Below are 25,059 nucleotides of genomic sequence, written 5' to 3'. Positions count from 1 at the left end.
GGGCCAAATATGGACCAAGTTAAAAAAAAGAAGTAGAACAAAAAGAAGTAGTAAAAGAAGAAAAAGAAGAAGAAACGTTTTACGTTTGTCATAAACGTGTGCTATCATTTTCCATTCTCAAATGACCTTAACTTTTAATAGTCAATGACTTTTCATTTTAACGTAGACATTAATTTTATAAAAAGACTTACACATAGAGAAATGCATAAAAGTTTATTTGGCTAAATAACGCCAAATACTGTGTAAATTTAATGTAATGTTTTCCTAATTATGGTAGCATGAAACGTGCTTTCTATAATATTTTCCCAGCAAATTGCTGGGAAAAAATTATGCTCCCTGTTCCAAAACATGAAGTAGATCATTCAACGTGTGGATGTTTGTCAGTCACACCACACATATTTTCTCTCCCATACTGAACACGAATCTGTATGAATAAAAAGGAAAGAAAACATAACCAACCCCGACAACTAGTCATTTTTATCTTGAAAGTGCGATTATCCCTTTAATATTAGCATCAGCTGTGCGCTGTCTCAGTTTCTCTCTATCATGCACACAGCACTCATTAGAGCGGCACCTTCATTGGTCAGACATGACATAAGTGCGGTCATTGTTACTATGCTAATAAACTGCACACTGCATTGCTAATACACGGAACCACGACAAAACATGCAATATAACAAACTACCCACCTAAATAGTTTGGATTTCAACCAAATGTCCTTGATGTATGCTTTATTAGCTTTCAGTGTTAGTTCTTTACGACCAAAACAATTATTGTCAAGATGCCATTTTCTATTCTTCTAATTTCTAAACCAATATTCAGATTCAGATTTATGTACATGTATAATCGTGATAACTGCACATGAACATAATTATAATACCGCTGAATAAAAAAAGTTAAGTGATAGGCCTGTATCCATTTTCAATAGATAATATCCATCATTGACAGTTGCAAGAGTATAACATCAAACAATGCAAAGGAAATAATGGGCAATAAAAATTCACACATCGCTTTATAGTACAACTTTTAGGCCATATATGACAAGCGACTTTGCAGAATTACTACTAGTATTATTGTTTTCCTGCTGTCTCCTTTGTCTTTGAACTTCTACTGAAAGCTGATGGAAATGAATTTGAAAATGACTGTAAAACAAAATTTAGGTATGAAATTCAGGTCTATAACTCATTATTATCAATGATTTTCTGTTACTTGTAATTTGCTTCCCCCCTTCACTTGTGCGCCTCGAGCATCTCTTACGAGATATGGCGCCTCGGAAATTGCATATAGTTATTATTATTATAAACCCGAGCACTTATTCGGTAACGTATCCTCGAACCAATTCTGTTTTCAATATTATTTATGTATTCATATTCAGGTGAGCATACATAGCCTGGCTATAGTCAAGGTACAAAATAGCTACTTATATGGGAATAGAATGAAAAAGTTATACCCCATTAACTGAGAAGTATATCGGCCATTATTACAACGTAATGATGCTACTAATTGAAGATGTACAACTATTTGTAAAATTTGTCTTTATTTCAATTGGGGTAGGCCTATACTTCCCTAGCATATATTGTAAATGGATTATGTATTCTGGTCAAGTTCGATATACATGTATATAGTGATGAATTACAGATCTTGTATGTCGTAAATATAATTGCTTTCTGTCCGAGGGGCGCGAGACGAAAATGATATGCAGAGTTTGCTGGCAGAACAATGCAACCGTGTTCTGTCCTCCGTGAGTGGAATTTTCAATCGTCTGCTGTTTTGGCCATCCACGACAGCATCCAGGCTGACTGTGTTTTGACTAGCCTTGTTTCAAGCCTCCATTTCATGAGTCTAGAAGGAAAGCCGAGTTTTAATTGTTTCTGATCGTTTAAAATTGACGTGGAAACGATTTCTTTTTTATAGAGGTATTATAGAAAAGGTCACGACCATCATCATCATCATCATCATCATCATGGGAGTTGCTGCTACCCTGTTTGGCGTTCAACGATTAAAGGGATAGAGCCTCGTCGATCTGGCGCTGCACAGTGGCTGCCGGGCCCACGATCAATTGGGCAAAGCAAATTTTCGGAGTATTTCATTTCATGTCTATTTCGAACAATAAATTATGGATTTTATTTTTTTTTTCATTTTCATCGTCATCATCATCATCAGAAGAATTTAATCATAATCACCATACATTCATCACTACCATGGTATCATCAACTTCATGTCCAACAACAACATCATCATCGTCGTCATCATCATCATCATCATCATCATCACCACAAATTCATCATTACCATGCTGGCATCATCATCTCGATCTCAAATTCCTCACCATCAACATCACCAACACTACAACATCACCATCATGCAGCAACTGTATTCCTATATCAAATAGCAACATTTCGTATTGCCATCCGAAGTGACCCCAATTCATTTAGAACTTGGCTGGATTGACCAAATTTCTTCCGTAACAACAAACCTACTTGAACCATACATAATTTTACCCAAATAATGCTATAACCATACAATGGGCAATTCAAAGGTTATGAACTTCATTAAAATAACTTGACCTTTCTTATGCAAAAGCCGGACCTTCTCTTGACCATCGAAAGCTTCATATTGTGATCATCAAAACGCCATGTAATTACATTTCATCAATTACTGATGACAGAATCTAAAGTGGCACCTATACACACTAATACCAGGTGACAAGCACTTCATGTGCAATCCATCATTCAATTTTGCAATCATTATTCCACGTAGTTTAGCACAAAGGATATTGAGCGATTATGTAAAGTGATATTGTACTTATCAATTTCAAGCATGTCAAGAGAATTTACGTGATAAGACTTTATACATTCGGAAAATATTCGCGTTTTTGTTATGTGCGGATGTGTCATGAGATGGTAGTAGACAAGACTCCATTTCCTTACTTTCATTTTCTATCACTTGCTTTGGAGAATACCGGAAATTCATTGTGAAGACCGAGTGAATAGAATATCGTCAAAACATCTTGTTTTCACAATTATCATATTACATGCAAAATTAGAGTTGGTTTGGACGTATGATACAGTGATAGAAACTAATGGTTTCTGGGGAAAAGCAATATAGTATACGACACGATGCAGGCCCAACGTGTCTATGTATAAAATCGATTTAGTATAATCAAATCATAAACATGGTAATAGCGAAATTCTATAAAGACATGCTGGTATATGTGAGTTCATGATTTACTAATCAAACTTGAAGTATCGTTTTTTTCATATGCGACACAAAACCTAATTATTCCAGCACAGCAAAATTAATGTACAGACAACAGTACATTACAGAACCACTCCCTTCAAACGAAATATTAATCGTAACCTCGTAATTAAGAAGAAGTGGGGGATATGACATCATCAGCCCACCTAATGAATATTCATATAGGCATGCCTAAAATTTTTTTCATCAGAATAATGCAAATATTCGAATTCAATAATTCGCTATTTGTTATCCAATTTTGATCAAATCTTCATTATTTTGCTTTGTGAATTTTACTCTATTTATTGTTGGGGTCGTGTGGTCCAGTGGTTAGAGCATTGGACTCATAATCGGAAGGTTGTGAGTTCGAATCCCAATTAACTCTGGCATCGTCTCCACTTTGATAAAAAGGCTCGAGAGTGATATCTGTCGTCTATAACGTCAGCCACTATGACTGATTAACCTAGACGAAAAAAACGTTTCATAGGTAATTGGTTATATGCCAGCTTGGCGTTTACCAGCAAAAAAATGCTGTCCTGCCGAGTTGCTACGGGAGTTACCACAAACAGAAACAGAAATACAAACATCTTCAGCCCGGAGCATCCATTTAAGTTATCATCTGTGTTTATACATTTAAAGTGATTGGTTAACATTGGTTTGATTTAAAAAAAATCTGAGCTAGAAGGTCACACTTGTCACCCTTGTCTGTGGTATGTTACAAAACTGAAGCCCAGAAAAAATGCGTTCGAAAATAATTATTTAGTGCTTCAAAAATTGAAATATAAAGTGACCGGAAACACCATCTTAATTTCATCTCATTCACTTATGTGTACTATTTAGGCGTCTACAAGACGCCTTTATACAAAATCGGGGTTTGCCTTGTAGTTTTAGCTTTTCATTCTCAATAATGGTTGTTTTCAGGGTTTATTAGTTCTAATACATGCACTTGTACACATGTTTCATCTATGTTTGAGATTTTTTTAAATCGGCTGCTCACAAAGATAAACAATACCTTTAAGAAGAGTAATGTATACGCATGCGATTAACACTGTTTGCAGGATTTGAAATAAACATTGGACTAGTTAGGGACCAATCGAATTCAGGATTCAGTTTGAATCTCAAAGGCTTTGTATTCAAATCCTCGAGACGAAGTTCAAGCGATTTTTTGAAGGATACAAACTAAATAAAGAATTCGAGTGGTCCCTAACTGCCGTCTATATAGGCCTCGATTTACTTCAAATAAATCCCTGTAATTAGAGTGAATGGAGGAGGGGGAGGGGGGGGGGGGCTTGTCAATATGCAGTGACGATCCCGTCTTTGGGAGTCATCCTTTCATACACAACAAAAACTGTGGTGTTAAGCGGTGTACATAGAGGACCACACCAGCTATTTTACACCGGTGTTAAATTGGTGGTGTTATTTTTACACCTATAGGTATTATTACAACACCTATGGTTGTTGCATTTACACTCTTTGGTGTTATGTTCAATCTCTAGGGTGTTATTTTAACACCTAAGTGTGGTCCCCCATTAACACCAATTGGTGTCACTTTTAACACCACAGTTTTTACAGTGTAGCCTTTGCTCGCTATATGTAGGCCCATATCATTTCGGTGAATCATGAATTCGGTCAAACATTTATCCATGGCAATATTAATTTGAAATGACTTCCTCGTCATGATACCTGAAATAACCTTCAGAACCGTGCATGTGACCAAGTTTTCTAGCCTATCCATATTATCAATCAGGATGTATACTTATCTGTCAATCTTCAGACATTACGTTCCCGCATACATCCTTTAATAAAGGCACGTGGTTATCGAATATAACAGCACTTTGAAAATCAATGGGAGGTAATCTCCAGAATCGTGGTAAATTACTCTGTACTCTTTTTAAAACAAGATTATGCAATGCCAATAAAAATGGCACTATAATCAGCTAATGAGCAAATTCATCACAACGGAAGTGCGCCCCGACGACAAATTGGTCCTAATATAACATCAAAATAAGATAAAATATTGGTGAACTGAAGGTTTAATTGAATTCTTAAAGAATATAAGAGAAGAGGGGTTTGAGATTTTTGAAGTTTATTATTGTGATGTCATAATATGCAAGCAGCTTAAAATATATCATGTAACATAATTCGAAATTCATATTTTAAATGGAATACGATCTTTTATATTCTTATCTGTATGAGTATGTATGCACTCTAAAAACCGAAGAGCTAATTTAGCTCTTAAACATGTAAAGAGCGTGTATATAGTGACTGCACTTCGGAGTACTGATTTGTCTAGTACAAATACGCACTCCGAAGTCAGTCACAATACACGCTCTTTAAGAGATAAATTAGCTTTTCGTTTTTAGGAGTGTGTGTGCCGCAAAAGAGAAATCACTTTCACATTTCAAAAATGGGATTTTCGAAAAATTTATATCACACGACATACAGCTTGCTACTCACCAGTGGCGTAACTAAATGTTAAAAAAGAACAATTTTGTTTATAATTATCTCAGTGGTTCCTTAGCAGATTTCAATAAAAACTTCAACAGTATGTATTCTATTTTCTACACTTTTATTGAAATAATATTTTCATGGTAAACTTTCCCTTCAATATCAGTAATTAGGTAACACCACAGAATCTTAGCCTAAATGTCCAACATCCACATTCCATCTTTACTTTTGGCATTTATAAGTACACAGCACACATTGCGTTGCTTTAATTATGTATTTCCAGGGTCCTTCCTTCTGTTTTCATTTTCGACAAAATAATGGTTTTGATTCGACTTAAAGGGGAAGTTCACCCTGAAGAACAGATCGTCGCAAAAACAACAACAACAAATAAATATATTGGTGAATGTTTGAGGAAAATCCGCAAACAAAAAGTTATTAGAATTCTATTTTTTTTATTTGTGACGTCATAAACGAGCAGGTGCCCAATATGAAATATAAAACGCATGAATTAGACTTTTTTAATGACACATTTTTGTTTTCTTTTCACGATCGGGTGTGAAAATGATTTATCTATGGATATACAAAAGGTATAGTAAAACCATTTTTCTGAGAAAATGACATATCATTGATTTTTTGTACATTCGCTAGATATAGGAATGCTGCTCGCATATGACGTCACAAATCCAAAATCTAAAATTCTAATTACTTTCTTAATCTTTGATTTTTTTCATATTTTCTGCTATTTTTTACAATAAACTTTTTGTCACCTTGAACTTCCCCTTCAAAGGGGTACTCCGGGCTGAAAATTTGATTTGAACAGATGAGGGGAAAATCAGACAAAATAAAACACTGACAATTTGATCAAAATCTGACCAGAAATAACAACGTTATGGCATTAAAACAAAATGCATTATTTCGGTTAAACAATTCGGTGCAGGTTTTCATGAATATTCAATTAGTAAACTGATGATGTCACATCCCCACTTGTTCTGCTGTGATGTATTATAGGAAATTATGTTTATTCATGGACTTTTTCCCCTCAATGTTGGATTGACAACTGATTTAATGCATTAGATATTCATTGATGCAACTTATTCTATCGTAATGTATATATCCCCACTTGTTCTGTTATGTTAATTATAGAGAAATTGTATATATTCATTTTTTCTCGATAACTAAACATGTTAATTGGATTGACAACTGATTTAATGCTACATATATTCATTGCTGCAACTTATTTTTGGGAGACTATATCATTCACACCAGTATAAAAAATGAAACAATTATGATTTCATGTAATAACATAATAAACTGGAATGTGGGGATTTGACATCATCAGTCCATCCATATGACGACGTGCATATAACTGTTTTCACAAAATATTGCTACATATAAAACTCAATAACTCCGTATTCAGATTTTGATGATATTTTCAGCATTTCGCTTGGTGAATTTTACTCTAGTCTTTATAGATATTTTCAGTAACCCTTTAAAATCCATATGACTGCATGCCATGCAGGCTAGTCTGTTCTGGGTTCTGCATTATTACCCAAATCCAAATTTCCTTGTCAAAGTGTATTTTGATAATCTATGTATAAGTTTCTTACAAAATAACTAATGTGCAAATATCACAGTTAAGAAAAATTATACAACGCTGTTTACTATATGAACCTTACAGTAATTGTTTATCTTAGGCAACGAAGTTTAATTTTCAATATCTAATTGTCAATAAATTAAACATGATAGTTTAAACGGTTAAACAAAATACTGTAGGTTTATATAGTAAACATCGTTTTTACTGTGTAGTGTCTACATAGTATTTGATAAATTTTTATAAAACTATATCATGCTATATGTATAAAGATCGTTTTCCTTTTTGTTTATTTCTTCATCATTCCTCCTTTACAGAGCGCTAAGAGACTTAATTGCAATATGAGCTACATTGTAAAAACGCTGTTTAAAGGACAAGTCCACCCCAACAAAAACTTGATTTGAATAAAAAGAGAAAAATTCAACAAGCATAACACTGAAAATTTCATCAAAATCGGATGTAAAATAAGAAAGTTATGGCATTTTAAAGTTTCGCTTATTATCAACAAAATAGTTATATGAATGAGCCAGTTACATCCAAATGAGAGAGTTGATGACATCACTCACTATTTCTTTTGTATTCTATTATATGAAATATTTTCATTTTCTCGTCATTGTCATGTGAAATGAAGTTTCATTCCTCCCTGAACACGTGGAATTCCATTATTTTAACATTTTGTGCTTCAGGCAATGAGGTCCTAATCATCAAATTCGTAAAAATTGAAATATTGTATAATTCAAACAATAAAAAACAAAAGAAATAGTGAATGAGTGACGTCATCGACTCTCTCATTTGGATGTAACTGGCTCGTTCATATAACTATTTTGTTGAAAATAAGCGAAACTTTGAAATGTCATAACTTTCTTATTTTACATCCGATTTTGATGAAATTTTCAGCATTGTGCTTGTCTGATTTTTCTCTATTGATTTAAATCAACATTTTTCTGAGGTGGACTTGACCTTTAACGGTTAAGACCATTGTTTAAGCCCGTCACTCTATAACAACAACAACAACAACTGTTTATACTTTTTAAAGTTGTTTACAAAGTACAAAAAAGTCTGAACAACTTGTTGCTAGAGTGACATACTTAAACAACGTGTGTTTATATAAAACTATGATTGATATTATCATTATTATAATTATTATTATTACTATTATTATCTATTATTCTTATAATAACCATCATTATCATATGATTATTTTATGAATTATGTGGATTCTTTCTTTTCCTGTTATTGTTGACCTTTGATCCTTTATTATCAATTTCATGTATTGACAAATGATTATATGAAAGTTATAGTTTACCAATGCGGAAATAAAACCAAAAAGATCACATTAAATCATATCCCATGCGCGTGGGGGGGGGGGGGTGACATAAAGATTCGCTGTAAAATGTTAAGAGGTAAGAGTGGCAGAGGTTCGCGTTTAATCACATCAATTGATATATAGCAATAGACCTAAAATGATAATAATAATCAGCTCATAAGCCTATTTCGTCCAGAAGAATCCGTTCAAGGTCAATTATAACTGAATGACGGAGAAGGCTCTTTTCCTCGTCGATGTCATATTTACCTCTGCTATTTTTACATCTGGCATTATTACCTCTGCCATTTTTACCTCTGTGCCATTTTTCCCTCTGCCATTTTATACCCTCTGCCATTTTTACCCCTGCCATTTTTACCTCTGCCATTATTACCTCTGCAGTAATTACCTCTGCATGCTATTTATGCCTGTGACATTTTACCTCTGCTATTGTTTACCTCTGCCTTTTTTTCACCTGGCACCGACATAAATGTATGTGACGTCATATTTTTACTCAGTTAATTATCATTAGCAGGGGTACTGCCAAAAAGCAGCCAAATCATGTGATTGCAAATTGCTTGTTCACAACAAGGCTATTATGGTACAGAATACGGTATTTAATCTACCCCATTTTATTTTCTCCATGTTTTCGCGCGAATAATTACAGTTGTTGATCTCGGGCGTGTCTAGTCTTGTTCCAAGGATGACCAAGGCTTCAATTATTATGTCGACAAACAAAATTATCCCCAAACAATAACAACAGCAAACAATCACACAATCTATTCGTTACACATCCCCCAGGTGAATAGATGACTTACATGCAGGGGCCGCAAAGAGTGCATAAAGATGGAGGTAATTGTATGCAAATAAATGGTGGAGGACAATAGCCGGTCCGTTACACCGTAATCGCTATTCATCCAGAAATAACAAACTTGGAGACAACACGATGGAACAAAACAAGGAACGGTAAAGTACAAAAACGTGTTAGTTTGTTCATGCAGGCACAAAAAAGGGTCACGCGTATTAAGGGTTATTTTTTCGCATGGAAATAATCAAAAGTTTCTGCAATTTTGCAGAAAATGATAATAACGATGATAATGCAGAATACGACCAATACACTGACTATTAAAGCTCCTCAGTCAACAGGCCCAATATTTTCTTTGGAGTGTAAAGGCTTATGTGGTTCATACTTGTTATTATTGGACAATACCTGAACTACACTTCAAAATATCGCCAATATATCAATCCATTCTGACATAACGCTTTGTTTGACGATTGTAATTCAACTGGCCCCCTCACTGTGAATACATATACTATTACATCTTACGTAACACTGCACGAATCCTTGCTTAGTACGCTGCGAAATAATAGTCTGCTGTACAAAACCTTCACTCGAATAAAGGGTCTGAATGTGCAGCCTATAATGCCTTGTGTGCTTGAAGGCGTCGTGTGCTAGTCTTTGCGTGGAGACCCACATGTTGGTCAATATTTCAATCAGGGTCTGTGCCTGCAGACTCGTGAAAAACAGTCTTTCCCACGTGAGGAAGGGGGTGGCGGAGCATGAGAGGTATAAAGAGAGAATGGGGAGGCGGCTGTCATCTATAGACTACCCCATTTTCGGTCCAGTAGTCCTCTTTAAATGGCTGTCCTGGGTGAACCCATCGTGGGCGCACAAAATCAACAAGTTTATCCAACCGAGCAAACAATAGACTCACAGCTGTTCGTGTCTTTGTTCGGGTGTGAAAGTGTCCTCCCATTTGGTGCAGTAGGTATATTTGCTTACTGAATTTCGAAACGGGCATTTACATTTGCGAAATACGAGAAAAAAAATGACACGAGTTTCTGAGTCACTGCAGTGTAATATGGACGGTATTATAGCTCGACTTTCGCAATATGTTGAAATTGAGGCAAGATTCGGAGAGGAAACCATAAATAATGATGATTGGGAAACCGTAACCGAAGTCTTTGGACTAAAAATCAATCATCTTCCAAATAAGATCAATTCTTATTTGTAACCGGAAAACAGGCTTTAAAAGGTCATAATAGAAATACATTTTTAACCCCAACCAACGTGCATGTGGACCTAAGAGAGAGCGAGGGAGAGAGAGAGAGAGAGAGAGAGAGGGGGGTATCCTTTATGTACAAATATGTTAATTTTCCCTTTTGAAGCTAAGTCATACTAATAACAGGATACAGTTCTACTATATTAAATGGTTACAATGTGGAAAATATGGAAGTCCCGTCTCTTTCATGCCAACTTGTTTACGTAATAGCATTAATATCTGGGAGTGGAGCTGACACTAATTCACTAATTTTCTGTTCTATAATGTTTATAATATGACAAATGGTTCATTGCAATGTCTGTTAGCACAAAGTTATTGTAAAGTTCACGTACCTTCATGCCAATTAGATTTCAATCTCACGGTAGCTAACATTGTGGTTAGAAAGCCCTGAAATGTTGGCACCAAAATATTATAATTCGATGTTCAAGGATAAACATTAAAAAAAAAAGAAATTGGCAGTCGATTTTTGTTGGACAAAAAGTTCTGGATTCTTTTCCGTGATTAGATCTGGAGTCAACTTTAAAAATCAAGCCTATACGATTAATCGGTAACCTTTGTGTTACGGAACCGTGGGGCCCCGTCATACAAAGAGTTACGATAAATGCGATCAATCGTAACTCTATGGAAATCCATCAGTGTCATATTGTTTTTTTTCTACAATAAACTATAGCACAACGTCCTCTGTATAGCGCAGTGAATTTCTAAGAAAACAATGAATGAATTAACATACATCATAGCTAGAAAATATTTAGAACAAACATGCATAGATGTTGACGTTGCTGGCCGTCCATAGTTGCATTGATCGGATCAATCGCAACTCTTTGAAAGACGGGCCCTGGTTGTTGTGTAGGATAATTATAAGGTTTTTATTTTATTTTATTTATTTTTTTTTAAGGTATTGCATTCACAATTTCGCTGCACTCCAATCGCATTGAGCTTGCGGTTGCATTCATTCGAATAAAATATGGATACTTCTGGAGACAAGACTAGCAGTAGCAGGGAAAATCATTATTATTACTTCATAAGTCGAAACCAGTACTTGTTAAGGACGTCAGAGCAGGAATAATAACATGCTTTAAAGGGATGGATCTGGGCTGAAAATATTTATATCTAAATAAATAGAGTAAAATTCACAGAGCAATATGCTGTCGATTTCATCAAATTCTGCTAACAAATAGCAAAGTAATTGAACTTAAAAGTGTAGCAATATACCGTGAAAACAGTAATATACACGTCATAAATATTCATTAGATCGGCTGATGATTTCACCATTCCCACTTTCCCTTTTCTTATGTTATTAGTTACATGAAATCATCATAGTTTCATTTTTTCATTGTATGAATGATATGTATCCCTTGTAATAATTTTAATTACAACATTGAATATCTAATGCACTAAATCAGTTGTCATTCCTTTTATTTAGATCTTAAAGGTAAAAATTCAAACCTAATTATATAATGAAATACAAAAGATCATCAGCTTTCTATTGAATATTCATGAAGACACGCCTAGAACCGTTTCACTGGAATAATTCAAATCTTTAAATGCCATGACTTTGTTATTTTAGTGTCCGATTTTTCATCAAATTTTCAGTGATTCGTTTGTCTGATTTTTCTTTATCAGTTCAAATCATATTGCCAGCCTGGAACATCCCTTTAATCACATGATTATGTGATAAAGCTCCAATGAAGTACATTGGTAATGACATATTTTTTTACCATGTCTTAATTTTTCCTGGGATGCAATAATACAATTTCTAAAACAGCTACACAACCCTCTAATATATAGCCCCTGCTACATTTACACTGTACGGATTTATCTTCATAGTGTTAACAGCATAATATGATTTTGAGGAAATATGATTTGCGAAACCAACGGCTACGATATCAGCATCAGTGAAGCTCTATGCAATAGGCGTAAAAATAGTCCCCATTTTCTTTATTTTTAAAATTATTTTTGGGGAGGGGGGGGGGGGGGGTTAATTACAGTTACCTTTTATGTCATGACATCGTTCTGTGATTCCTTACAAATAGACAATAAAATACCAAGTCGTGTAAACAAGAGAAAAGCTCCATCAAGCATCTGCTTGAGAGCACAACGAAATAAATACATCGGTTCTTGGGTGATCGACGTTTTCTTAAAACATAATTAACCTCGAGTAATAGGCTTGTACATAGCAAAAACTGTGGTGTTAACCGGTGTACATAGAGGACCACACCAGTTATGTTACACCGGTGTTAAATTGGTGGCGTTAGTTTTACACCTATAGGTGTTAGGTGTTATTACAACACCTTTGGTTATTACATTTACACTCTTTGGTGTTATGTTCAATCTCTAGGGTGTTATTTTAACACCTCAGGTTGTGGTCCTCTATTAACACCAATTGGTGTCAGTTTTAACACCACAGTTTTTACAGTGTACGATATCATGGGGGTATCTGAGCACGAATTCCCGATGGGCGACATCCGGGGACGACATCAGTCAAATGTAAAATGGATGCACCCTGTATACATTTATGGCAAAGTCATTAACACACGTGACCTGCTTACAAGGCCGAGGCATTCAACTTATGCACGTGTCAACCATAATGATGCACAAGTGAATACAAAAGCACGAACATGAATTATCATACGATGAAAAGATAGCAAAAATATTGCTGATAACGGACAAAAGATAGATGGAAACTCATGTGCGAACGGGTTCTTTGTGCTTTGTTACGGCGACACTGCTCTGTTTATAGGCCTACTCGGGATCTTTGATTTAGGCATTAATGATTGAAACTTGATAATCAACTAAATGCTGTTGTACATATAAGCAGACATACACTTTCCTACGGTGAATTAATGAACGGTGATAGCTCATAATTAGGTTAAACAAAAACAGGATACAGCAATAACAAAGGATAACAGCATCATCATCATAACTTACCTCCGACGTAGATCATAACAAACATCCGCCACGAAATGAAGCTACATTTTAAAGAGATTTCCGCCATAGTATCTGCGTTATGGATATTCAAAATATGCCAGCATAAAAATGAATAATCCAAGGATGATAGTCCTTTGCTATTGCACCATTTAGAGGTCCGATTCTGCCGAAGAGATCAGGTTTAGTGAAATCCTGGCATGTTCTTTGTCGTCGCATGTCATGTGTTGGCTTGCCTTTGTGTTGACGAATCAGCTGTGCATGCACATCGCGAAAAAGGAAAACATAGAAAATACCGTCTGCGTTGCAACACACGCAATGCTAAGGACTCCCGATGTGTTTCGTCTTCTGCTGATACACACGAATTGAAAGTCTGTGGTGAGCGAACGAGCGACGAAGTGTGTGTATGAGGATGAGCTCACGCGCCGAGAGGCTGGGGAAGACCTCGATAGCGAGCTAGCTCCGACCGTCGATGTAATTGTTATGCGCAGTTTGCCCGGATTTCGGTCCGGAGAGCGCAAGACACGTGCCAAAGCATAATTACTTTAGTGACGTCATTCAGGTCATGTGATCTGCTGTTTCTAGGGGAATCCCCAGCCTTTTTTGACTCATCTTCGCCTGCGGAGCCCCGTCGGCGGTGGGGCATAAATTTGATTGAGAGACACATCTGCGTCTCTTCTCACCGATCAATTTGAAAGCATAAAGATTGCAAAGAACAAACAGTTTCGAGCAATGGTGGCCGAATGGTAATATGAATGCGTTATAGGTTTATTTACTTAATATTTGCCTTCTTTACCCAGGATCGTCTGTTCAGTAATTTAATAGGGCCCTGCACATATTTATACATATATGCATAGAACAATCATACGAACATATAAAATCATGGGAGGTCGACATTATTACGTTACAATACAATTACAATAGAGTGAATGCCACATCCAAGTTAGTGATAGATTAATTATATGACATTAAGGTTCGCTTATCGATTCGATGACAAGTTTAACCGTTTTTTTTAGATCACTCTTCAAGATCCGGGGCTTTGTCGCGACCGAAACACATCGAATATAACAAAATAACAACAAAAATAAGGGTGTGAATAATAATAATAGAAATAATAATGATAATAATGATAATGATGACAATAATGATAACATTAATGAAAATGATAATAACAAAAATAAAGATAATTACTAAATGAGTATGATAACAGTTTATGAATGAAAAACAAATAAAACAAATAACGATTTAATCAATCAACAGAAGCAATATTTTGATCAATCAGTCGAACTACCAACGCTGCTGGCCCAACCGTTCTTAAGGCTCAGTACCACTTTACTTACGGATACAAAGAGGATGTAAAGCGGAAAAAATCTTGCCATCCGTTGGAAAACGCTATGAATCCTTTAAGTACTAATTGTGATTTCACCCGCGCAAGAAGTTTTGAGCTGCACAAAACTCATAGAATGGGTGAACTTTCCCCCGTGTACGATGTTAACTCACATCCACTGCAGCAGCAGAACAACGGAAAGAGGGAGGAAAGATAAGGTACATGGAACGCATGTACATCGTTAGTATCACGGAAACAGAAATGATGTAAACGTATGCATATCGTAAATAAAGTATTCAAAACCCTAACCCCTACGGAGCTCTCAGCTACGTCTATATCCGTTCTTTCCGTTATGTTTTCGCAAAATTTTCGCAAATTTTGTCCATCGTCTGGGGCGGATGGAAACGGATGAAGCCACCCCCATAATTTTGCTCGACCGCTGCGTCCTTTATGAAATGCATTTTATTTTCGTCAGCCTGTGGGACAGGGAGGGTGCTGCACTCAACCCAGGTGAGGTGAATGGGTACCTGGCAGGAATTTATTCCTTGAAATGCCGAGCGCTGGAAAGGCTGCTTGAACTACAGCCGGGGTAATAATATCCAAGTCTACTGAAAGCGCAAAGAGACGTTATTCATAATGTGTTATGCGCTTTACCAGAACTGACAATATTATTACCGCTAAACTTTCAGTAGCTGAAGCGTTTGCCGTTAGATGGCGCTCTGCAAGTTTCATTTCACCGCCACAATAAGCTCTTGAACACCAGTCCACTGAACATTTGATTACCCAGGTACATTACGTATAGCTTGTATTTCCTTTGACTAAGACAAAGAATATTTCCACTCGATGATACAAGATCCGAAAGCATTCTCTCTTAATTCCTTCGATTAGAATTTTATCCTAGTTAGGAACCAACCACAGTAAGACGCTGCAAGTTTAAATTCCTAAACTCAACGTTGTTTACTTTATGAACCTCACATTATCGTTGTAATCACTGTGAAACGAGTGTATAAAATCTTAAACAACAAAGTTCAAATTTTAATACTTAATTCTGAATGAATGTTAAGCATGGTTGTTTAAAATGTTAAACAACTTCTGTTAGGTTCATTTAGTAAACAGCGTTGTATAAAATTCTAAACAGCGTTTATACTGAAATGTGTAGAGTGAGAAAAATGTTATGTACATAAATACATTCAGCCTTATTTTTGATTAGCTCTATCACCGAAATTAGAGGGTTGTTAACCTTAATTAAGGCCCGTATTCTGAAGTCAGGTTTAACTGAAACCATGGTCTCAGTCTGTGCTAACATTAAGGGGAGCCGAAATTTCTAACATTCTGTTATGATGTATCTTTCTTATGTTTACTATATTGTTTCCTTTTGCTTTCATAATGATGAAAAATACTTCAAAATACTTCAGTTATCATTCCTAGACAATTAAAGTGTCATAGTACGAGTTGATAAATTTGATGTGTACTATTAGAGATTTGTACCCCAATTGCATGGCTCTCGATAGTTAAAGCACAACTTGAACCAGGGTTTAATTTAAACCCCTAGAAACCCCCCACCCCACAAAAAAAGGCGATAAATGCAATCGACGTGATATTCACCTTGGTTTGAGTTTGGGCGTCTTTCAATTCAATTCAAATAAACATTTATTTCTTCCATTTCATCACATTTTTCGAGAACATCAACTCATACAAAAATCTGAATATCTTTGTAAATTTTACACAAACAACAAATGAAAGGTCAAATTCAGTCCCACCCCAGAAAATGTTGATTTGAATAAATAGAGAAAAATCAAAGAAGGATAATGCTGAGAATTTCATCAAAATCGGATGCAAAATAAGAAAGTTATGACATTTTAAAGTTTCGCTGATTCAGTTTTCACAAAACACTGATACGCACAATATTCAGTGACATGCAAATGAGACAGTCGATGGTGTCACTCACTCGCTATTTCCTTTTTTTTTCATTGTTTGAATAAGGACCATCTTGGATGAAGCATAAAGTATTGAAAATGCTAATTCCACATGATCAGGGAGGAATTAATTGTTGTATCACTTGACAATGAGGAGAAAAATAAAATATTTCATAAAATAAGAAATAAAAGAAATAGTATGGGGGTGACGTCATCAGTCTCCTCATTTGATGTGCATATAACTAAATGTGAAATTAGGCAAAATTTCAAATGTCATAATTCTATTTTTTCACATCGGATTTTGATTAAATTTTCGGTGTTATGCTTGTATTTTGTTAAAATTCAAATCAACTTGTTTGTTAGAGTGGACTTGTCCTTTAGCGAGGTCGCAGTAACGTTAGCTGGCGCTCTTTATGTTCTAAGTCTCCCCACAACGAGCTTATTGAAACTGAATTCTCTTCATTTTGCCATTTTGGTTGCTTCAAAGTTCGGCACGAATCGCTGTTACGTAGTCACTAAATTTTTACTGAATGCAACCTCCCCCACTCCCAATGACTATTCCGTGAAAATCCATACCACAAAATGAAGTAAACACAGCAATAGACAGTAAAAGCTTTAAAAGAAAAAGTTGGCAGATGACATATTTTTTAAAGAAGGAACTTGATCATGACGAAATTTTTGATTTGATGGCATCGTTTTTTATTCCTTCAAATTTGATTTTCCCACAGTAAGGTCTATACAATATAATAATACTAATATTATCTACAAAATAATATTGACTTATGACATTCTTCTTAATTTCTCCATGGTCGTCGTTTAGAATCATAACTACATAAAAGAACGATGATACACTGATAAAACGCTGTTTAGAATTTTAAGCACGATAATGATATTCTCTTTTTACATTTTAACATCAGAAGTCTCAACAAAAACTTTGATCGTTTGGATTTTTTCACAAAACAGCTAAAATTCAATCATTCTATTTTAGGAATTAGCGAGACTTGGCTTAAAGACACGCCATCCTCTTATTTTTCTATGAATGGTTTTAACTTTGTTTCTTCTAGTCGCATTGGCAAAAGAGGTGGTGGAGTGGGAATTTATGTCCCGGTTGATTTTAACTTTGAAGTTATTGGAGAGTTGACGCAAATATCTGATGCATTAGAAACTATCTTCATTGAAATTAAATTAAAAAGCAAGGGTAATATGATAGTTGGAGTAGTATATAGTGTTATGTAGTATGAATATAACTTCCTGTTATCCTTTCAGTCATTCACCCTCACTTGTTTACAAACTCCCCCAATGTCATCTTAGAATCCCAAAACCCCCAATACCATTTAACTGCTAAGCCTTGACCATAAAAAGACCAACCCTCAGTGACGTCAGCTAACTTCATGGAAGAAGTATGACTCACACTCCAGCCCCAGTCACTTGCACAGAGCATCACCACACCCCTTGATACCAGAGAAAGTTTGATAGACAGTGACCTGTAGACCAATCAGAACAAGTTTAGATCACTCCCACCTTTAATAGTTACACCCCAAAACAAATGATATAAATAAGACTTCTTGATTATTAAGAAGAGAGAACACCAACGATAGAAGACTAGACCCACACTCATCCAGATAGACTGACTGACTTCAAGACTTAGACGTCCATCGAATATTATATTAACTTCACTCCTAATCTTAATCTTATATTTCGAAACTATTATATTCATCGTCTCCTGTTATATCTGAATCTTCATGTACTTCGAACTGTAGCTGAATATTGATAATTAAATAAATTGTGATTTGAACTGTATAACTTTCTGCAAAGTTTCTTCATTACGCTTCAATAATCACCGATCCCATTCCCCAACACGACATGGTGGAGAACCCGGTTTTCTAATTGAAAAATACTTCATCATGGATATGTGCTTCGAGAAAAGACTGAGAATTGCTCTCATAAAAAGACAGTTAAGATATCATTTATCCTACGAGTGTTAGCACCGGCATGAACCCCTGTTAGAACTAGCTGAGCTACATCGGATGACAAAAAAAAAAAAATCAACGACTACAATTACCGCACTACAGAAACGCACAGACGGAAGACAAAGACGGATGAACAGACGGAAGATACAGACGGACGATACAGACGGAGGGACAACAGGACAAGGACATCAATGACAACAGAGATGACAATGGCAATAACTGGAAACGACAAGATGCCATCGTCAACGCCATGACGCCGACCACTACGACAACAACATAAATCATGAACTATTGAATGAATGACTTGGACTCTTCCCCTGAATATTTAAAAACACTGGACATTACTATAATTGTGCTATTCATTATACTTAATTTTATAATCATTCTTTGAAGACATCTTCTTCATCTCTGATCGGTAAGTGAAACCATTTTCTTTATTGTTCCACTGGCATATGAGAGAGTGCGAGAGGCTATATTTAGTATCCATTATAATGTGTATAATTGTATTTTCATTGTACAGTTTCATTAATTTGTTATGATAACATCATCTTTATCCTTTGATTTGACATTGGAAATAGCAATATTTGACAAACACTGACTCTAACCAGTTTCATTTAAAATTGACCACGATGAAAATTAAACCACCTTTATAACTTAAGACGAAGTCATTGACATTGACAATTCCAAATACTGAGCTAGATAAGGATTAACTAAGTTTATGTAACATGTGATATTTCATTATTTCTCAAACAACATTGGATGTGATGTAATCAAGGTAGATGATATTACGAAGCAAGAACGTTTTATATTTCAATCAAAATCATGATGATGTTGTATTTGGTTAACATTAACATGTAAAGCAAAGCATTTTCCAGTGATGAATGATACTGGACTACACATAGGCCTAATGTGTCAAGAAATACAATTTTATTTTGGTTTTTATTATTTTCTTTTAGTATTTCGCCGCTTTGTGTATAGCATGAAACTTGTCAAGTTTGAATGTACTTGAAAATGACCATTAAGACATTATCAGAGCAAATTAGGAGTGAAACTCATATAGAAGATTTGGTGCGTAATCCTATGACATAAATATACTTCGGAATTTGAAGTGAAAATAGAAGCACATTTCCCTATGATGAGGACGCCCACCGCTCACAAATTGATCGATTTATATAATATTGTTGTGGAGTGTATAGAAACTACTTTGGTAACATCACTATTCTCTGAAATCTTACAAGTGTGAACAGGCCCTTAGAAAAAAAAAACTAATCCTCAATTCACAGGCAAGCTGTACCCCAATCCACCTGTTTTATTACAATATCCAGACTAGTTGATATGTACAATGACATTAATGACATAAATGACCATTACTGAGAATTGCCCTATGACCTTTAAATTCCATCGAGACCACTAAAGTTTACTGTGACCTACTGACCAACTTTTCAGACAATTGTATTTGATGTATAATGTATAAGTAATTGCTTAATGTTTAATGTATGATATGTATGTGATTGAATTAGAACTTAGTAGTAATTGTTGACAATGTGTTTAATTAAGTTTAGAACAGTATATATTTCATTGAACAAATATTTATCATCGCAAGGTTGATTACCAAGATAAGTTTGAATTTATACTTGTCATATTGATGATATCTATCAAGTTTGAAAGTACATGTACTTGTTTATTTTGTTCTTTTATAACATGAATAAGGAAAGATATTCTCCAACAGGATAGGAATGATAGTAATAATTGAATTCTATGTTGATTGCTTCATTTGAATGAAGTACATAATGGGCCTTCCTAACATAGAGAAACTGTCAATTCTAGAGCGCACCTGTTAACTTTCCACTAATTATCATGTTGATCAGATGCTAAGATTTATATAGCATACAATTTTTTCTTGTTATTACTGTTATTGCTTGAACTAATTTAGTGTTATAGTTAGAGTGAAATTGATCTGTATTCTTCATTTGATTTGAAGGAGTTTGTACTATGTAATTAATGAACATTGATTTAATAATATTTGCTGATTGTTTCAAAGTGCATAAGTCTGCACGAGTTAATGTATATAGTATCATTATTGGTTGATCAGTTGATTAATTTACTTTATTTCAATATTTTTTTAGTGAATGTATTCGATGTGTTAGTTATATCTTTACTTTAAGTTGAAATTAGTTAAGATGTAGTATGAATTTAATCCTCTTAGTATAAATAGTACGTGTGAGAGAGAGTGAAGTACAGTGGACAATTGAGAAACACTATTCTGGTTTCACTCACTTTTCAAAATATCCTTTGTAATCTATTTGTATACAATTCGTTTCCCAAATGAGGAGAGGAGCCTCATTTTCCAAAGAAAGGGGATGTTATGTAGTATGAATATAACTTCCTGTTATCCTTTCAGTCATTCACCCTCACTTGTTTACAAACTCCCCCAATGTCATCTTAGAATCCCAAAACCCCCAATACCATTTAACTGCTAAGCCTTGACCATAAAAAGACCAACCCTCAGTGACGTCAGCTAACTTCATGGAAGAAGTATGACTCACACTCCAGCCCCAGTCACTTGCACAGAGCATCACCACACCCCTTGATACCAGAGAAAGTTTGATAGACAGTGACCTGTAGACCAATCAGATCAAGTTTAGATCACTCCCACCTTTAATAGTTACACCCCAAAACAAATGATATAAATAAGACTTCTTGATTATTAAGAAGAGAGAACACCAACGATAGAAGACTAGACCCACACTCATCCAGATAGACTGACTGACTTCAAGACTTAGACGTCCATCGAATATTATAATAACTTCACTCCGAATCTTAATCTTATACTTCGAAACTATTATATTCATCGTCTCCTGTTATATCTGAATCTTCATGTACTTCGAACTGTAGCTGAATATTGATAATTAAATAAATTGTGATTTGAACTGTATAACTTTCTGCAAAGTTTCTTCATTACGCTTCAATAATCACCGATCCCATTCCCCAACACGACAATAGACCTCCACATTCCAATTCTAGCGAATTCATTGAATCTATACACCATATATTATCTTCCTGCTCTCTTACTAACAAATCCTGTGCAATTATGGGTGATTTTAATCTTAATCTCCTCCAGCATCATGAAAACTCAGACTGTCAAGACTTCCTTGACTTGCTACTTGCTTATTCATTCGTCCCAACTATTACCAAACCTACTAGAATAACTGAATCATCAGCTCCTCTAATTGACAATATTTTTGTTAATAAAACGAATAACGTAAAATCTGGGATTATAGTCAGCGACATTTCGGACCATTTTCCTGTTTATAACTTAATATCATATCCAATCTCATCCTGTCTGCCTGCATCAGCCAACAACATTAAGACCCGCAACTTTTCGGAGGATAACGTTAACAATTTTATTAGGGCACTTGCTGTTGCTGAATGGAACTCTGTATATGCCACAGACAATGCTGATTCGTCTTTCGATAACTTTATGGATATCTTCATGCATAACCTCAATTCTTCTATTCCATTCCGCAGAAGCCGTGTTTCTAACTATAAAAAAACTCCTAAGCTTCCGTGGATTACCAAATCGCTACTCAAATCTATAAATAAAAAAAAAACAACCTCTTTTATAAATACAAAACTACTCCAAACACCACAACCAAATCCAAGTATACTAGATATCGTAATATTCTAACAACTTCATTACGACTAGCTAAAAAGAACTATTACTCCTCACAATTCGATGCTCACAAAGGCGATTTAAAAAAGACGTGGAAAGTTATAAATGATGTCTTGAAAACCAAGGTAGTCTCAACTCCTATTTCCAGAATTCTAGTAAACGAAACCGAAGTACAGGATCCTCTTGCAATTGCTGAGGAATTCAACAACTACTTCGTCAACATTGGTCCAAATTTGGCACGAAATGTCTCTGAACCAAATTGTAATTTCAAACAGTTCTTAAAAACGCCAAACCCTCATACGCTGTTTCTAGATCCAATTCTTCAGCATGAAGTCTTAGACATAGTGAACAATCTGAAAATAAACAAAAGTGCTGGGTTCGATAGTATATCCAACTCTTTGCTAAAAAAAACAATCACAGAAATTTTATCTCCCCTAACATATGTTTTTAATTTATCATTGTCTAATGGAACTGTGCCGAAAAAAAAATGAAAACTGCAAAAGTTATACCTATTTTTAAAAAGGGTAGTAAAGAAGAACTCGGAAACTACCGCCCAATATCACTTTTAACTGCACTTTCCAAGATTTTGGAAAAATTGATTTATTCTCGCACAGTGAAATTTCTTACAAAATATGAAATCTTATCTGATACCCAATTTGGTTTTCGACAAAATCATTCTACAACTCATGCCCTTCTTCTATTTTTGGATAAAGTTAGCCGCGCAATCGATAAATCTTTTCATACCGTTGGAATTTTCCTGGACTTCTCCAAGGCCTTTGATACCATCAACCATGATATATTATTGTACAAACTGAGCAATTATGGTGTACGAGGAAAGGCCTTGGAGTGGTTCAGGAGCTACCTAACGGACCGCAACCAATTTGTGAGTATTAATGGTGAGGATTCCTACTCAAGACAATTATCCTGTGGCGTTCCACAGGGATCGCTGTTGGGGCCTTTGCTTTTTATTCTTTATATAAACGACTTTCAATATTGTTCTGAAATCATGTCATTCATCCTCTTTGCGGATGACTCCAACATATTCTACTCCCACCACAACCCTCAAACTCTCCTTGATACTGTAAATGAAGAGTTAAAAATGGTTCAAAGTTGGATAAATGCCAATAAACTATCTCTAAATGTTAATAAAACTCACTACATGCTCTTCAGTAATTCACTCTCAACACTTCCTGGCAATTTATTTATACATGATACTCCTCTTGACCTAGTTGAGTCAACAAAATTCCTTGGCATATATATAGATTCTAATTTATCGTGGAAGACTCACGTGAACTACCTATGTAAGTTGCTGTCTCGAAACGCGGGAGTTTTAAATAAACTGAAACACGAATTTCCTCACCATATTCTATTATCACTATACTTTACTCTCATATCATCCTACCTCAACTATGGTATTTTAGCCTGGGGCAATGGGGCAAAATTCCTGCTTGATAGGATTTTATTACTCCAGAAACGTGCAATCAGAAATATTAACTGTGTTGGTTACCTATCTCATACATTTCCATTATTTCTAAAAAACAAACTACTTCGTATTACTGATATTTATACCTATAACTTAGGAATCTTTATGTATCAGTTAAATGCCAATGATATACCTTCTGTTATTGCCTCCCTTTTTTCAAAAAATAGCAGTGTCCATGGATATCCTACTCGGCAAAGTAATCTGTTTCATCTTCCTCGTGTAAGAACTTCATTTGCCAAAAGGAATATCACTTTTACAGGCCCTAAATTTTGGAATGCCCTCCATGATGATCTTTTACATTCACCCTCAATATATGTCTTTCGACGAAAGCTGAAACACCATCTTCTCAAGGACTATACTTAGCACGAACACAGTTGTGTACCTTTTTAATTAGTTATAGCCTCATTCCATTTGCTCTACAGGTTTATACCAAATTGATTTTTTTTATGTCTTATTCTTTCATTGCTCCTCTATCGTTGCGCGTGGGTTGTCTTAATCCTTGAAGATGTCCATTCATCTTATTGCTGCCTTATGCCATAAATTTTCCATTTCCCACTCTTAGCAATGTTTATTTCCATTTTTCTACAGGCTCGAATTCAATTCAATTTGTTGCTTTCTACTCTTATTTCTTCCTACTCATCATATATGTATTTGTGTATCCCTATTTTTTGTTTACTTTTTGTTTGCCCTTTTATTTTTCCCTCTTGTCGTATTGATATTTTTACGGGACTCTCACTGCATATTCCTTGGAGCCTTCAACCAACAAGCTCTGCTTTTACTTTTGGCTCCCCATATCTTCACCTCACATTTTCTTTCACTGTCATTATATTACAACAATTTACAAGAATGCATTTTAGTACTTTTTTTTAATATATGAAATATACTTTTCATATTTCACGACATTTATTTATGCTTACTTATAATAATTTGTATTGTATGTTATTATTGTTTGTTTTGTATAATATTATTGTTGACACTGTTGAAAGTGTGGTATGCTTGATATGATATGAATAAAAACCTTGAACCTTGATTTAAGCCCGTCACTCTAATAACAATTATTGTTTAAACTTTTTAAACATATGTTTAAATCTATCGATTACAAACAAGTTTAAACAACTTGTCGT

The 25,059-nt window shown here is 35.1% G+C and overlaps 1 protein-coding gene across 2 annotated transcripts in view; it reads right to left on the bottom strand.

Annotated features, from left to right (window-relative positions):
• LOC121419960 overlaps window positions 1-13,961 on the bottom strand; it is a 35,234-nt gene extending 21,273 nt beyond the window's left edge. Inside the window, exon 1 of one of the 2 annotated variants that reach the window (XM_041614463.1) lies at window positions 13,570-13,961. In XM_041614463.1, the coding sequence (XP_041470397.1) occupies window positions 13,570-13,636 (67 nt within the window). In that variant the 5' untranslated portion in view covers window positions 13,637-13,961. The remainder of the gene's footprint in view (window positions 1-13,569) is intronic. The other variant, XM_041614464.1, reaches the window with a different exon arrangement.
• Between the last annotated feature and the right edge of the window lie 11,098 nt (window positions 13,962-25,059).

This window comes from Lytechinus variegatus, chromosome 8 (genome assembly GCF_018143015.1).
Source record: "Lytechinus variegatus isolate NC3 chromosome 8, Lvar_3.0, whole genome shotgun sequence".
NCBI lineage: Eukaryota > Metazoa > Echinodermata > Echinoidea > Temnopleuroida > Toxopneustidae > Lytechinus > Lytechinus variegatus.
This window is presented reverse-complemented; position numbering and strand designations above follow the sequence as displayed.